We start from the raw sequence: 17267 nt of genomic DNA on the forward strand, positions 1-17267 counted from the left end.
ACTGAACATAAATTGGATTAAGAGGATATAAAATGAGTAAAATGATGAAATGGAGTTTGGGGGATGTAGAGATGTGATTTGGGTATCAGATCAAATTTGAGATTCACAAAAAAAAATTACACATAGCAGGAAAATTAACTTAAAAAAATCTATAACAACAAAAAATATATTCATATATATAAAAAATTAATTAAAAAACTATTGGTAAAATTTTTCCATTTTGGTGTTACTTGATTCCTTAATAAAATTTCATTTTTTCACTTTCTTGCATCTTTTTGATTTTTAACGGACTTTTGAGATTTGAATTTTTCGCGTCTCAATTTTCTTCCATTCAAATTTTGAATTTTCAACGTATTTTTTTGAACTCAATATTTTCGCATCTCAAATTTTGAAGTTCAAAATTTTTGCATCATTTTTCGCATCTTCTTTGATTCAAATCACAAAGGTTCGTTACAACCGAATTTTCAGTATTCAAAATTGTGATGCGAAAATTCAAATCTCAAAAGTTCGTTATTTTTAAAGATTTTAACTACAAAGCAAATCTAGCATCAAAAAATATTTAATTTCCTTCATTTCTCTTCATCATCATGCACAATATAAATCTTTTCTTTATCAAATATTAAAATATGTATAATTCTTCTCCATTCTTACACGTTTCCTTACTTTCTTCCACACAACTTTCTATTTTCTTTTTATTGAAAACTTTCTTATTTACATAAAAAAAAGTCAGAGATTTCAGACATCTCCTGCTAATAATTTTTTTTCCATTCTCGGTTCATATATCTATATATAAATTTATTGATCACTCAATAAGGATCATTGGGGGAACTTAATAGTATTACTTGTCACATGTCAATCTATAGTTACTTTATAAAAACATGTGTCAAAGTCAGCTAAAATAGTTAATTATCATCATTTTCATCTCTTCTTATTAATTTTTTTTGTTCATTTTTAAGGCAATCGTGCGTCGTGTATTTAAAAAAGCAGAAATATTTATTATTTTTTTTGTGTTGCTGGCGCATCGGGGGATAATATTTATTAATTGTTACAATCTTCTTCAAGATTCTCTAAGTAGAAACCTTTCTTTTAATTGATTAATGCTTTTCATTCTGTTTCTTAAAATTACTACAAAATATTTTTTTTTGTTTGTTCCTTGCAAATTTCTAAAAAATTCTACAAACGTTACAAATTAAATTGCGACAGCAAAACGTCTTATCTAAAATTTTTTAATGCTTTAATTAATTCTTTTTTTTTTCTTCGTATAAAGTTAAAATATTTTATTTTTTTCATAATATTTAGCAAATCACATTTTAAAATTCATGTTTTTTAAATCTTCTTCATTAGGATTTGATATTCTACTTTCTAGGTTTTGGAGGAATGAGGTGGTTCTGGATGTGTTTTCAGTTCCTAGGATTGGTTGCTCGGTGTACTCAATAGAGGGTCTAGTCTAGGTTCATATCTAGAGTAATCCTAGTCAAGTTTTGCTAAATTTGCAAGTATTACTCTAGATAATGACCTAACCTAAGGTATGTTCTAGAGTACACCCTAGTGTATATATGAGCCGGTTGCTTGGAATACTATAAAGTATGTACTATATCTTGATTCGAGCTCTATAATTTAGGCAAAAGCAGCTATAGCGAATCTACTTGAACTCTGAACTCCTCATGACTGTCACTTGGAGTCTTTGTCAACAGGAGGTGTCCTACCATCCTAGGCGTACACCAGAGATAGTGCATATCTTGCATAATATACCAAGCACCTGGTTAAAGCTTCAATTTCTCAATACTATGAGTTTAATTATAGATTCTGGGAATCTTAGTCGAGCAAACAATGACTTGCAATATTTTGATGGTTATTCCCAGAATTATGACATTTCCAAAATGTAAACACAATGACAATGGACATTTAAAAGCATCGGGAATATCCCCGAATAGATAACAAAATATTCAGTAATGAAAATACATCCATAACCAGCTCAATCCTCCTAATAATGCTGATCTCATTGAACAATAATGATAAAGAACTCAGAAATTGATTGGAAATATCCAAAAAGAAAATGAAAAGTTGTTGAGTATTTAAAGTATAAAAAAGGGGGTTAATAATTAAAAATTAAGTTTTGTGGGTGTATGAGTGAGAATTTCTAATAATAAATCTTACAAGCAAATCGTATATTGGTGGTGGACGTGCATTTACTTAAATTAAAACTCAAATTTGTTAACATTATTAAAATATATTCTAAAATAAGCTTATCAATTAATAGCTGAAGAACTTAACATTCTTTATAAAAAATTTAAAAAACTAATGTCGATAGAGAAGCCCTGTCATTTCGTACTGGTACACGGTCAAATTATAAAAACAAATTTCTCATAAAAGATTTAAAAATATAAAGTATTAATTAAAATTAAAAATATACATATTTAGGTATTTATCATAAAAATTACGTTCGAATTAATCTCAATTTTTTATTCTTGTTCCTCATTTTAAGAAGTTAAAACTTAAGTATTTCGTAGGCATTGAGAATTGTTTTTTATTTTAATTTGTTCAGATCCGATATTTATTGTTCGTGTGAGATTCTCATGAGATATACTTTATACTTTTGAGAAAATCTGCAGTCGGAATGAGGAACTCTTCTTCTTTATCATGACATGACTGTTCATGACTCTTTTGTCTTTGTAGATTGATCTTTTTTGAGTATATTGTGGTTTGAGGTGTCAACTGGATGTTTATAATAGGTTATTTTGGTAATTATAGGATTTCTTATTAATTCTGACAATGCTTTTTGTCTGGTTTCTGACTAATTTAGATGATCTTTAGAATACACACTTCCTTGATCAAGCAAATTGATCTATCTACATGAATCTAGCTCAAAACTGTTCAAAAGCACCATATTCTAGTCAATCATTGAGTTTGAGACTAAAATTCACTCGAAAAGGTCTTGAATCAAGTGAAAATGAACTAAACTAGACGAAGCCTAACTAAGTTCTACATCCAGTCAAGTGAAAATGAACTAAACCAGGTAAAGTCTAACTTAGTTTACATCCAGTGAGAATGAACTAAACCAGACAATGCTTAACTTAGTCTTTATCCATTCAAGTGTAAAGGAACTAAGCTAGACAATGCCCAGCTTAATCTACATCCAGTCAAGTTAAAAGGAATTAAGCTAGGTAGTGTCTAACTTAGATTACATCCAGTCAAGAATTCTTAATGAATAAATCCAGACAATGCTTAATTTAGTCTAAATCTCAGAGCTCCAAGTCGACTCGAGCGAATTTTGTATGAAGTCGAGTCGACTCAAGTTAACTTGTCCATACAAAATCTGAGTCGACTTCGAACTCTGCAGTACATCCAGTCAACAACTCAATATATAAAATTGTAAAATTTACATTACTCGGTAGTCTAGTGGTGAGTATCTCATATGTGACACAAGTTTACTTACTATTTAGATCTGCATACACTGTATCAAGAGTTTCAGTCAGTCATGATAAAGAAGAAGATTCTCCAAATTCCAACCTTTTTTTGTTCATAACCTCAAAATTCAAAATCTCAAAAAATAAATTTCATTCCTTATTGTTTAAAAAAAATAAAATTATAGGACGCAAAAATTGACGAAACTTAAAAAACAAAAAACTTGGTGCACAATACTGACGGTAATGACATTTTTTTTCGTAAAGGATACAAAAAGTAACTTAATTAAGGATCTCAAAAAAAAATATAAAATTAAAAATTGTTCTAAGTATTTATAGCTGCATTATTGTAATTTACAAATGTTTTACATTAAGTAGTAAATAATCTAATTAATAATAATGAAGAATGGTGAATATAAATTAAGAAGTAAGATGATAAGAAGTGAATTGATGAGTGCAGTAATTGCATGTTATTGGGAAGTACTTAATCATATTACACGAGAATAACGATACACGCACTTTTCAGAAACTGACTAGAACTGAAAGTAATACAGAATAATTATATTTATATTTAAAAAAATCAGGACGGCAATATTTTTTAATTAATTAAGTACTGATACTTCTTCATGTATACTTGAAAATGTTATTCATATCTTTTTTTTATATTTTTAATGCCCGGTTTGTGAGATTTTCGATTTTTACATGTATAAATGAACATCATTCATCCTCGTGTAATTTATTAAGCCTTTCCTCATGCAATAAACATTATGTCTGTAGAGAGCAGCAATGCGGTTGATCGCAAAACAACTGAGAATAAGGTTCTCATTTTTTTTCATTATGTATCACAAATATTTTATCATCTCTAGTATTATAAATTGTAAGTTTTAAGTAGTATGCAAATAGGCAAGTGGATATCCAATTTTGTCTGATATCCAAAGACTTTATACAAAATATGCAATAACTAAGTATTAATATCTTACGTGTTTACACATAATAAGTAATATAAAATATGAATTAAGGGAGTGAGAAAAATGGTGTGCCTTAATAACCTAAGTTCCTTCATTAAAAGCCAAAAAATAATCATATAATATATAAAAAAGTATTCACCGCAACTTCCTCGCACCTTATTATTTTCATTCTTAACAACAAAATCAAAATCAAGACGATATAAAATGAGTTCAGTGCGGCTTCTGTTTTTGTCACTTAATAATCTAACGAGTTGACGTTCCTTTTGCTCAAAAAATATTGTGAATTGAAATTCGAAAACACTTAAAATATTGCTTTTCGAGTTTCTTAATACTTCAATGTTAAGGTTGTATGAGTTTTTTTCTTTTTGTGAATTTTGCAGGCCCCAATATTGTCATACGAATTTATTTTCTTATTGATCGATGGTTCCGCTGCTTAAAATAATGGTTTATGAATCACCAAGTTGTGTTGCCACGAGATTCAAAGGCAAATTACATGAGTCAAGGTCATTTTCGGCCTCGCTTTCATCACCTGAACCTGTCACGTCCTCATTGTTACCACCATCATTATGTACTGGCATGTGTGTACGTAGGAATTGTTGATAGTGCTGATTGGGAAAGAATAATGTTTTAGTATTGGAACTAAAAGATTTCATAATTAAATAGCTGGCTGTGGACACGAAACTTATAACGGTCAAAAAAATTTCAAATATTTTCAACTGTCAAAAAATATTTGAATTTTTCAAAAATTAACGGTCATCATGTCCACACCAGGTTAAATACTTACAGGCATTGCGAATGGACTTCCACCTGTCGCACCGCCATGTTGTGCTAATGCAATTAATAAATTATGATTTTGGAGAGCTGTTAAATCTTGTTTAGCACCACCATTTGCTTCTTGTTCTGGAACTTCTTGATTTTTTGATTCTGTAAATGAATAAAGATATTAATCAGTAAGCTGCACGCAGTCAATATTAATTAAATTATCTCACTTCTTCTGTTTGATTTGTCGCCTTTTGGACGTCGTCGACGTGTATGAATTGTATCACGACGCATCGTGTGTGGACGATTCACGCCATGTAATTTAAAGTACAAGCCGCACGCATTGCAGACCATTTCACCACGTAAATTGCGACGCCAGATTGTTGTTGTTGTCGTTCCACAATTGGTACATGATAAATCTTTCTGTTGTTGATTAGCTTGATTATTATTGGCATTCTTCGGACTGTTATTATTGTTATTGACCTTTGCAATCTCATCATTTCCTGTCCAAATATTATTTACAGATGATTCTGCCATATCTCCTGATGTTGCTGCTGTTAATGGAGATGAACTACCAAGATTTATTTTCTTGATTACTGGCTCTTGAAGACCTGAACGACTCGGGCATGATTGTTTTCGTCTTCCAGCTTGCTTTTGTGCATTCTATCGGATTAAAATAATAAACAATGAAATTTTCTTAGAATTCCTTCTTCTTATTATGTGCTGTATATATTTACCTTTAACAATGCCATTGGCTGATCCATCGACATATGATGTAATTGTGGAGAAAAGGGAATCCCGAGTGACCGACAGTTAATCATTTTTCGTAGAAGTTGTGTTGCTTCATTTCCACCATTTACTGCAAAAGAAGTAGACATAAGTTATTAATGTTAATGGAAAAAAGGAATTAATTAAGACTTACATTGAGTATGCTGAGCTAATGCTTGTAAAAATTGATCTGCTGGATCGTAAGCATGTTCATCGGAGAAATTACTTTCAGGCGTATCGCGTCCAATAGGCTTTAATGTCGGAAGATTTCTATATTCCTCATTATCCTCTTGCGATGATATATCCATTTGAAGACGTCCAGAATCTGAGCTATCATCTGACTTCTCACTCATATGATCATTATCTGTCACATCCATAATTTCCTTCTTTATAATATCTGATTTCATTAATTGTGGCATCATGTTATTTCCAATTGATATTGGTGACATGGTAACTCTTTGATTTCCACTTTGCCTTAGTGACTCTAATGCTCTCATACGTTTTAAACTCAAATCCATTTCTTCCTCACAACTTGGTGTTCTCTTTAAATTATTAATTGAGTAATCTTGAGCCTAAGTTAAAATAATTAGTTAGTTATGCATATAATTATGAATATGAAGGAATGACTTACTTTTATCACAGTTGATGACGATGTAATACTTTTATGATTATTCTTATTGTTGCTATTGCTATTATTATTTTGTTCGTTTAAATTTGGTGATTGTGGTTTAGATGAGGGCGGTGATATAATGACCTTTTTGCCCATATCCATCAGCACGGCGGCTGTTTCGAGATGCTGTTGCAATTGACTGAGATTCTTAACACTTATTTGAGGCGGTGCTAGTGATGGTGATGTGCGAGATGATGATGATGATGATTGCTGTTGTTTTACGATTTGTGTATCTAATGGAATCACAGATACGGAATTGGCTTCCAAATTTTGTAAATGAAATTTACTGATAAGAGAGGTAACTGATGATTTTGTGACAGGTGGCGACGATGTCTCGCTATTTCTACTACTGTTATTGTTATTATTACAATTGCTAATTTGTTGATGATGATGAAAATTCATATGATGATTATTATTGCGCAATGCGGTCAATGCTGCAATTGCTGTCTCTTCGTCTGATGGTACTGATGACAATTTATCTTCATTTGATGATGGTGACAACAGGTCATCTAATTTTGCCGACGATTGTCGCATAATTTCCTGCAAGGAAATAAGATAAAAATAGTATTAAGTAACAAAATTATTCATTGTGTCTGTATCTGTATTTGTGCTGGTCACGAATCAATTTTGTGTATTTTTTTGGGTGGGGTAGAGTGGGGCGCGAGCTTAATCGAAATATTTCATGCCGTCGACTTTTGCTTCCTTCTCCATGTCAAAAGGAATTTTCATTGATTCGCTACGTCACAATTCTTTTTTATTGATTAGTAGCTTGATTTATAAAAATAGAATGTATAGCTTATTGCTTCTTTCCTTAGTTCCCCCCGCTTGAGAGAATTCACATTATCATTATCATGAATGGATGAATGAAAAAAGGATTATTTACACGTTTATCCTTTTATGAAATACGAACACGATATTGCGTGCCTTTTTCAAGATACTTTCAATTTCGGTTCCACTCTCAACAGTTCTTTAGTCCTTCTTCTTGACTTGTCTGAACTGGAGAATTTTTATGGATACAAGAAAAGGTTCGATAATGCTTATAATTTTATTGATTTCCAGACGCCAATGTGTGCGAAATTACTTTTCTTCATTCATCCAATGGATATACGATGAGGTACAATAATATGAAGGAAGTTTATTGGCAGTCAGAACTTGTATCTCATTTCAGAAAAAAAGATATAATATCCGATTTATGGATTTATCATTGTAAAATATGATGAGTTTCCTTGTAGGTATTAAAAATTATATCCTTATGCATCCCACACGAGTATCTTATTAAAAGATTATTGAAATTTAACGATTTTCAATATTTTAAAATTTTTTAAACGATAATCAACTTGTTTATAATTTATGAATGGTTAAATCCACAGTTTATGACTTTCTAAAGGCTAATTTGAAGATGGATTTGAATGATTTATACCTTAACTGATGTATACAGTCAGTTTATTTGTAATTTATTGAGCTTTAAACTGGATTTCTTTCACTTTTAATGAGCTAATTTTCCCGCGTAAATTTTCAAATTTTGAAATTCCGTTAAATTTTTCTTCACAATTCATAAAATAATTTTCAACTTTTATTGTTCACAGTTCACACTTGAATATTTCCTTCACACATGCTATTGTACATGACGAGCTATGCACAAGAAGTGATTGCTTATCGATGCCTTCCATATGATGAATATTTTTCATCATTAGTCATCATAAAATGTTTATTTTAATTTCATGATATTGCTTCGAACGATTTATTATTTTGCCGACATTAATTTTTCGTCGAATTTGAAGAGGGAGATGGAATAAAAATTGTTTATGTAAGTGATTGTAACAATGCCAGCATTCATTTGAAATCATGATTGAAAGTATAATAATGCTTATAATAATGTGATCTCATTTGTGTGATATATACGAAATGCTCCATTGTGATTGTTCTGAGAAAAAGTCGCGGTGGAGAGAGAGAGCCTTCCACTTGATATTGTAAGCACTTTATTCATCTTTCATTGGAAGTAACTAATAGTGCATATTTTAAGTGCATAAAATTGAGATATTTTTCTCGAGAAAATTTCATTTTTATGATTATTTTTTGCTAATATCAAGCAACAGTCACTCGGAATCGATTTACAATTTTTTTTATGCAATTGAATTGCTTTGATAAATGTTAAATTAGCATTAAATAGCAATGACATCACTTGTCTTAATGATATCGAAGTAATCCGCTTCCACAAATCACTCTACATTCATATCCAATAAAAATAAATTCCATATTTTGGCATTTTAGTTGTTACACGAGAGTAGCTCCAAACATATGTTACTTACAATGCTGTTTGTACATTGTTTATGATTGGATATGTATAAATACGGAATTGATTCAGGGATTATAACTGGGTTGGGTATTAAGTATCAAGCTTATATAGATTTTATGATTTTTTGTTACTGAACGCACTGGGGATGCGAAATGTTTTTGCATCTTTTTTTACTGAAGTCACTATTGATGCGAAAAGTTTTGCTTCTTTTTTTACTGAAGTCAATTTTGATGCGAAATTGTTTGCATCTTGTTATAGTAAAGACACTTAAGATGCGAAAAATTCTGCTTCTATTTTTAAGAAATGCCTCAAAACATTATGAACAGTCAAAATCAAAATAAGGTCAGTTCCAGTACAACATGATCAAAACAACATACAACCGCGTACCCTGACACAAAATATGTTGGTTTATGGAAGTATATAAATAGATAGAGAGATACATTGATACAAAATCCAGCATAAAGCAATAAAGAAATAAGAGAAACGATTTTGAAGCCAGCAAAAAAAATAAAAATCGTAGTAAATCCATTTAGTTGAAGAATGGATCACGAAATTTTTTTAATTTTTCATTATATCATTTTTTAACCATTGGCAGATATGGATTAATATATTAATGTATTACACCGTACACACAACATAATGGAATGAAACGAGATTTATCTAATTTTCAACCTCCTAACTACGTACATGCCATAAAGTCATAACTGTTATTTTTTTTTCTTCAACTGCCGCAATGATTGTACGATACATAATGCAATTAACTTTCAATTTTCATTGAAAAATTCAAATGTGATAGCTATTGCCTTTCGCACATAACACACGAGAAGCATTAACTATTAAATAGACTAAGATTGGCAGTGAGCAACGAACACACAAAAAGCATATTATGAAAGGCCAAAAAATCAGTTTTTTTTTCACTCAATTGGAGCTTGTCAGGCGCTTTTCTTCTTTGCCATTTATGTATTTCATAATTAAACAAAATGCATGAAGATGATGAGGTACTTTCTAAAAAAAAGATTCATTATCAGTTTAGATCACAACAAGATGATCGTGATTGTGTTGCGTTCCAATTTTTAGACTTGATGAGCTGTGCTTCTTTGGGCAAAAAGGCTTGGAGGCTAGCGTGCGTTTTGTCTTGATGAACGCAAAATAGTCATGAAATGGGCAACAAAAAATGTATAATGACTTTATGTTTTACATTATTAACAAAATTTTGAGATTCGAACTCACAACTTCTTAAGAAATTTCATACTTTTGCGTCATAAACTTGAGTTTTCTGGTTGCAATTTGCCAATTTTAAACAACTTTGACAAAAACCATTAAGCAAGAGTCAATTTTCAAGATGATGTCCCATATTCCCACCCATTAACTGCACATCTCGATCTAAATGTCTTCCATATCCCATAAAATGCGCGTAATTCAGTCCCAAGCCATAATCATTTCCATAATCGATGTCTATATTTTAGTTCAAGGCATTTGCGTCGTTTTAGAAGAGAAACTAAGAAACATTTTTGGAATTAATTATTATTTTATGAAGACCGTGTGCTGTAGCAATTTAAAACCATTACCATATGGCCCATAAGAGTAATGAAGCTCCCGATTTGATCTTCATTTTTCTTCCTCCATCTCTACTATAACATATTTTGGAAATGCTCGCTTGCGCTTCTCGGAGTATTGTTTGAATGATCATAAATCTAAGCGTGTCAAAGAAGCATAGCACATTAACATGTCGTAGTCTTTTGAAAAGTCCATAAATTTTATGTCACTATGTACTCTATTACTTCTGCTCTGATCTCCATTGCCGCCTTTGTTGTGTCTTTCCAAAAAAAAATTGTACATTTCTGAGATTCTAATGAATTTTAAAGAGACATTAGCTAATGTCAGGAATTTATGCATATCTTTAAAAATATCTTTTAAGCTATATTTTTGAAATTTCCATATAATGATCCGTTCATAATTGGACAACAACATATTTTGCAACCTACCATGAAATCTCATGTTCATTCAAATTAATTTTCAAATCTCGATTGCGAAAGAAACAAAACAAAAAAATTAAATGAAGAAGAAGAAAATTATGGAAACAAATGGACACACGAGCACTTTTCCGAAAGCTGTAATTAACAAAAAAATGAGCTGATGAGGAAAAGAAAAATGTGAATATAGAAAGAAAAATGAGTAGCATGAAGATGAATCACTAATGAGATGACATGCAAAAAAAAGTGAAACATTTCATAATCACTTCAGTAATGAAAGTGGTTTTTCATAATGAAAGCAAAAAGAGGCATGAGGTAATTGACAGTAATTGATTAGATGCTAGAAAAAAGATTTGGATTCCATATGTTTCACTTAGATTTCAATTAAATATTACTTTGGAAATTGGAGCATAAATTAATTAAATTAAGTTTGTTTTGATTGTTGGAGTTGGAATTTTTTGTGATTTTAGGTTATGTTGCTGTTGTGGAAATGCTTTTAGTGCTTTATATTGAAGAATTCTATTGTCCCTTAGTTTCTGAAGCTGCAAACAGTTTGAACTAGAAGCAACCATTCAGTTTCTATGTAAAACTGCTAGTTGATCCAGATTTGTAACTTTATTTTGCAAAAATACTACTGGATCTTCTTAATTGATAAGTTTGAGCAACAAAATCATTTAAATTCTATTGTTTCTATAAAGTAAGCTATTAAACCTTACTTAAATCAACATTTAAATGAGATCCAGTGAGTAAAATCTATAAACTTCCTCATAATTAGTTCAAAATCCAGTATTCAACCCACATGCAATAGAAAAATCCCTAACAACTATCAACACGACAAGGAACTACTGTAAATTCATAATAATTAGCAATTCCAATGTAAAACTAGCATCATCAACGGCTACTTTTATTTCAATTACTACTTCAGTTTGTTGATAAAAAGCACAGGCACAATAACAAAGCCATTGAAAATAAAAAAAGTATATTCCGTTAAGATTAATTAATTCTGCTTTGAATATGAATATTATATTTGCATATTCACCTTGCTCACATTGTGCTGCGATAATATAATGACACAAAAAAGTAAAGCAAATAAATTCACACTGAGCAAGTCAAACAACACATATAAGAAATATGAAGACAAAAAAATTTTCCCACGCGCCACTCTTCATGTTATTTCTTCTTTAAAAAAAGGCAATAATAAAAAAAAAATCTTTTCATGTCTCATATCATAATCAAATATAGAGAAGAAGTAAACTTTTTGGGTATGTTTGAATAATGATAAGATTGTTTCGCATTTGTATGCATGAGGCAAATACACGCATCTATTCATAAGAAAATCCCTTTAAATTATATTTGTATTTGCTGTATAAAAAGATAAATATTGAAAAGGCAGAAAAGAAAATAATTGACATACACAAATAATGAGACGTGTGAAGTGCTTTTTGCCAGCTGGCTGGCTCTTCTTTGCGTTACTTTTATTTTATTTGTTATTACACGTACAATCATCATCAACATCAGCTGTCCTTGGTCTGCATTTAGCGAGTCAGAATGAAATATAGAGAATATTATCGTCTGGAGCAGGTGGCTATAGCTTAATAGTCCTATCAATTAGATTATTTATTGCTTAAATAATTTAACGGTCATTAAAAATTCAAATTTTTTATCGTCCACCTCGAAAAGTTTTTCTCAATTTTTCATCATTAAATCAACAAATTTCAATGATGTGTGCATGCACATTTGATCTTCAAGATGGCAAGAGTAATTTTCCATCCATTAAAAGTGTTGAGGAGTTGTAAATTATTCATAAATTAACAAAACAACGAGCAAGCCAAGCAACCATGAAAAGTGAATGCTCAAAAGCATTTGTTTTGCAAAAAATTATGTCTTCCAGTTGTCTTCCTTTATCAATATGCCGTAAATGAAACAAGAGAAAATTTTGAGTTCGTTTACCTTCGCAATTCGCAATTATATGGGAAGTACATAAAAGAGCTTATTGGGTGACAAACTGCTTAAATTGATTTAATATTACTGACGGGAAAGAATCTATCTTTCATCAAAGCAGCTTTTGATGTTGTCAAGTAACACAAAAAAAAGTACGAAGCAAAAGAAGGAGGAAAAAAATAAACATTAAATGTGCGGAACCCTTTAATGCTCCGTCATTGCCTTTCTTCTTGCTCAGTTCTTTTTATCTTTATTTTTTTTTGTACAATTTTCATAACAATGCTGTTCTCTGTTTATTGCTGCTAAGAACAAAAAGAACTATATAGCTTAAAGAGGAAGTATTAAGCAACAAAGTGCTTTTATTTCATACATTCGTCGACGTTTTTCGATATAATTATAAAGTGCCAACGAAAAGATGCTCGAAAATTATAATGCATAATAATTATAACTGCTGTTGCTGCTGACGGAATAAAGAACTGAACGAGAATCCCTCCTTTATCAATAAATTTACTTCTTTACGGAATTCCCATACACAAAAACCTGTTTCAATTTGCAGGCATTCTGTTTCTTTAATCAACATTTTGGCGCCCTTTTTGTTTGCTTACACTGACCACCTGACTCATAAACAGACACAACATAAGTCTATAATTTTCGTCCGCAGGTAAAAACGGATTTTATTGTGCCTTAATTTATCAACCGATTGATAATTTCACCATTACAAAACATTAATGCAGCTGCAACTACCTATTTATAATTCATGACAATAATGCAAAAAAATAAACCCAATTAATGATGTTGATAGGAAAATTACGGACATTATGAAGAATCTAATTAAGAAATTACATTCGCCTAAAGCACATTCACATGAAATGAATGGCGCTCACATGAGACAGCTCAGAAATTCTATGGCAAAGTAAAGTGACATATAAAATGAAATGTTTGTTTTATTAGTCGAATCCATTAAAGGGAATCGAGTTAATATCTCTTTTGCACCACAGTCTATCTATACAGTATCTATCTCAATGTGAAACGTCACATTTTAAATTCCCAATTGCAAATAATGCGAGGCATTTATTACTCATAATTTGTTCATTAGTTTGCACATTAAACTGGTAATGTGTTTGCAAAATGTGAAACTAACATGTGAAAAGAAGAAGAGAAAGACAAGTCTCAATAGTGAGGGAGCTCAGGGATGTCAATTGGATTCTCGGTATGATATTGATAAATGACCATGGTGAACTCTTTTCTCTCGTGTTAAATAAAATGCTGCAATTACGTTTTCCATCTGTGGCTCTTTTTCATTCTCGATAACTGTTCCTGTGTGTGTTGTTCTTAGTTAGAATTCACACTTTGTCTGGTTGCTTAGATTCTTTTATAGGTTATGTTAGAGAAATTTCAGTTCTGATCAGCTTTTAAGTTTGTTTGAATTTTTTTTTCGTTCCTTGCCACTTTTTTGCTTTTAAATAAGTTCTATAAACTTAATTTCATTGAGTACTTGATGAATTATTCGAAAAAAACTTTTCGAGGTGGAGGAAGAAATTTCAAAATATCAAAATCCGTTGAAATTTTTATCAATTTTTGTTCCATTATAATCATTTTGTCGAGATATTCACACAATATATATTCTCATAATCACCATATGGTGACTTCAATGCATGAACTCTTATCACATTCACTACGTAAAAGCCATTGATCTTATAACTGAATGAACATTAATATAAAATTTCAGAATGAGGACGAGAAAGAAGAACATTTCACACTTAACAGCTGCCAAATATACGTTGTATGTGCACAATCGTGCATGTCCGTATGTATCAGTATTTTAAACCATTTCCTTAATCTATTCTTCACTCCAATTCTTGACGTTAAGTATAAATTTTCCATATACACGTAAATTGCAATTCCTTTTACTTCTCACACTTCTTATTTATTTTTTATCAAATCGTTTATTCTCTCAAATTGCATGAAAATAGTGCAAACAATGTAACGGGCTTTGAGACGAGACAATACAAACAATGTGCGCTGAGCAGAATTGTAAACAGTGTTTTCAATATGAGAATACAAAAAAAAAAAATAATACGAAATGAAATGAAAAGAAGATAAATTAATTTGCGCTGCTTTTATGGCTTTTTCGTGAATAAACACTACATTAAATGTTTGTAGCAACAAAACGGAAGAATTTCTGGTGATTGATCTTTATGCGAAGACATTTCCATGATTACAAAGTGCTTAGGATTGGTGTCAGCATCTAGTAAAATGGAAAATTATTGTTCTCATCTATACTATTACATTGTTCAGCTAATGGATGTTACTATCCTACTATGCACATCAACAGCATAAACATCATCATCATCAGTTGCAAACAAGATGCTCTTTTTAAAATGAAGTGAAAGATCAAAAGGTTTTTTCTTTCCTTCTTCTTCATTGCCTGCAATTTTTATTTCATTCTCATTTCATTTTCTCATCTTTTTCCAGTTAACTTCTATTGCACTCGCATATCACTCGGCTTTACCTATTTATTCATGTGCAATATTTTATGGTAAATGTATGAAATGTGAGATTTTCGTCGGTGTGTCTTTACATTATTGATTTTTCGTGATTTCCATGTGCTTTAAATTTTTAATGGATTTTATTGCTCAACAAGCAGCTTATAGGATCTTATTTCTTTGTTTCTAGATCTGCTCAGTTCTGTAGAATGTTATTCTGTCTCAATATTTACATATTAGTGCTTATTTATAGCTATTTTAGTCAAATAAATCTTGAAGTGAGGAATTCCATCAAAAAAATGAAAAAAATCCAGAGTAAGTGATGCAAGATATTTAAAATTTATGCGCTCTAACAGCTGTGCTTCTTCTTAATGCATACATTCTTGATTTTCTCGCGAAATGTGCAAATTAAAAATTGAAATACATTTTTTTCTCCTCTTTCCATGTTTTCTTCACGCTCTTTGTGCCTTTTTAATTGAATAAACAAATTGTGTGCGATCCAGCACACATAGTGTATATAATTGTACTAGTGAAAATAGCTATCACATTCAAATGGCGTTGATATGGCGAGTAAATGCAATTTGCAATTTTCAGTGCTGGTCAATTGCTGATGAGTAAATTGCAATGTGTTACATAGATCCTACAATTTTGTGTATACATTTTAATTCATTTGTGAGAGAGAAAATCAGTCTTGAGGAACTATGCAGAGCTAATGTGTTTATATATAAAATTGATTATTTTTGCAGCAGCTTATTTGTAGTTTCAATGAGTATTTAAACATAAACAATGCATAATCTAAAATGCATCTGTATCTGGCAAATGTTTCTGATATGTCACATATGTATATACACAATGGGCTTATTATTAAACAGATTAATCCTAATTGCATCCATTATGGCACAATAATTGCTTCTCTAATACTCAATACTAAGCATTCTTTATTCTTGCAACCTCATCCAAAGATGCCTGATTATTTATTCAAAAAAATATTCACAAATATGCAAATTGGGTACGGTGGGAAAAGATATAAAAGTGTGACTCTGATGTGTCATCAAGTATCCAGACAGACGAAATGATGACGAAGATGAAGGCAAAAATATTTCGATCAAGTGACTTGATCATATACATAAATTCGCAGGTCATAAACATCACCATCATTATTCAGAATTAAAATTTAGGGCGATCGACTTAAATTAATTAATCAAAGTCAAATAAAACATATTTTTCCACATTTTCCACATGATAAATGTGAAAAAACAAGAATAAATTTATCTCATTTGGCTGATGGCGACGAAGAAAAAAATTCATTTTTTTTTGCCATATCGTCGACGACATTATAAATAGTTACATGCTCATGCTAGATTTTCATTTACTTTTCAAACGAAAAACTGTTTTTTTTTCGTCAGATTATAATCAATTTTTATTAAAAGCGCAAGTCAAAGATGCACATTTTGCTGATTGCACAAGTAAGAAGATGAACGAATAATGCCATTGATTGTGCAAGCTATTTTTTGCAAGCGGTGGCATTTGCGGTATTTAAATTTAAAGTCATGAGAGAATATCCATTAAATTTTATCGTCACCCCGTCTTTCATAGCGATATTATTTAAAAATTACAGGAAGTGGCATGCTCGTAAATTGCCTTTTTTGCAAATTCTCAATGGCATCAAGCAACTGCGTACTTGTGAGTGTCTACGAAGTCAACCTTTTTTTTGTGTGTGACTGATGATGACTAATTTGATGCATTAAAGCGCCAGCCTGTGCAAGTGAGAAAATTCCTTCATACTTTTTGTGTTTGTGAATTATTTTTACATTTTTACACATTTTGCCCGGGCTGCACACTTCATCTAATCTACAGCTGTCTTATGAAATTATTGATTGCATCGTACTGCATCCAAACGAAGCTTAGGATCTGAATGTTACATTGTCTGCAGTGTCACATCACATAATCAACACTCCAGCCTATCATGTGCTGCACGGAACTTCATAAATACACCTTTATG

At 30.9% G+C, this 17267-nt stretch overlaps 1 protein-coding gene across 2 annotated transcripts in view; it reads right to left on the bottom strand.

The window, feature by feature from the left end:
• Positions 1 to 3455: 3455 nt before the first annotated feature.
• GATAd (GATA zinc finger-domain containing protein GATAd) overlaps positions 3456 to 17267 on the bottom strand; it is a 122901-nt gene continuing 109089 nt past the window's right edge. For both annotated transcript variants that reach the window (XM_070638802.1, XM_070638803.1), the window contains 6 exons: positions 6531 to 7109; positions 6054 to 6471; positions 5869 to 5990; positions 5362 to 5794; positions 5157 to 5296; positions 3456 to 4977 (listed from right to left, as the gene is read on the bottom strand). In XM_070638802.1, the coding sequence (XP_070494903.1) occupies positions 4819 to 4977; positions 5157 to 5296; positions 5362 to 5794; positions 5869 to 5990; positions 6054 to 6471; positions 6531 to 7109 (1851 nt within the window). In that variant the 3' untranslated portion in view covers positions 3456 to 4818. The remainder of the gene's footprint in view (positions 4978 to 5156; positions 5297 to 5361; positions 5795 to 5868; positions 5991 to 6053; positions 6472 to 6530; positions 7110 to 17267) is intronic.

Source organism: Chironomus tepperi, unplaced genomic scaffold, assembly GCF_022539635.2.
Source record: "Chironomus tepperi strain 1889 unplaced genomic scaffold, CSIRO-AGI_Ctep_v1 contig_177, whole genome shotgun sequence".
In the NCBI taxonomy this organism is placed as follows: domain Eukaryota; kingdom Metazoa; phylum Arthropoda; class Insecta; order Diptera; family Chironomidae; genus Chironomus; species Chironomus tepperi.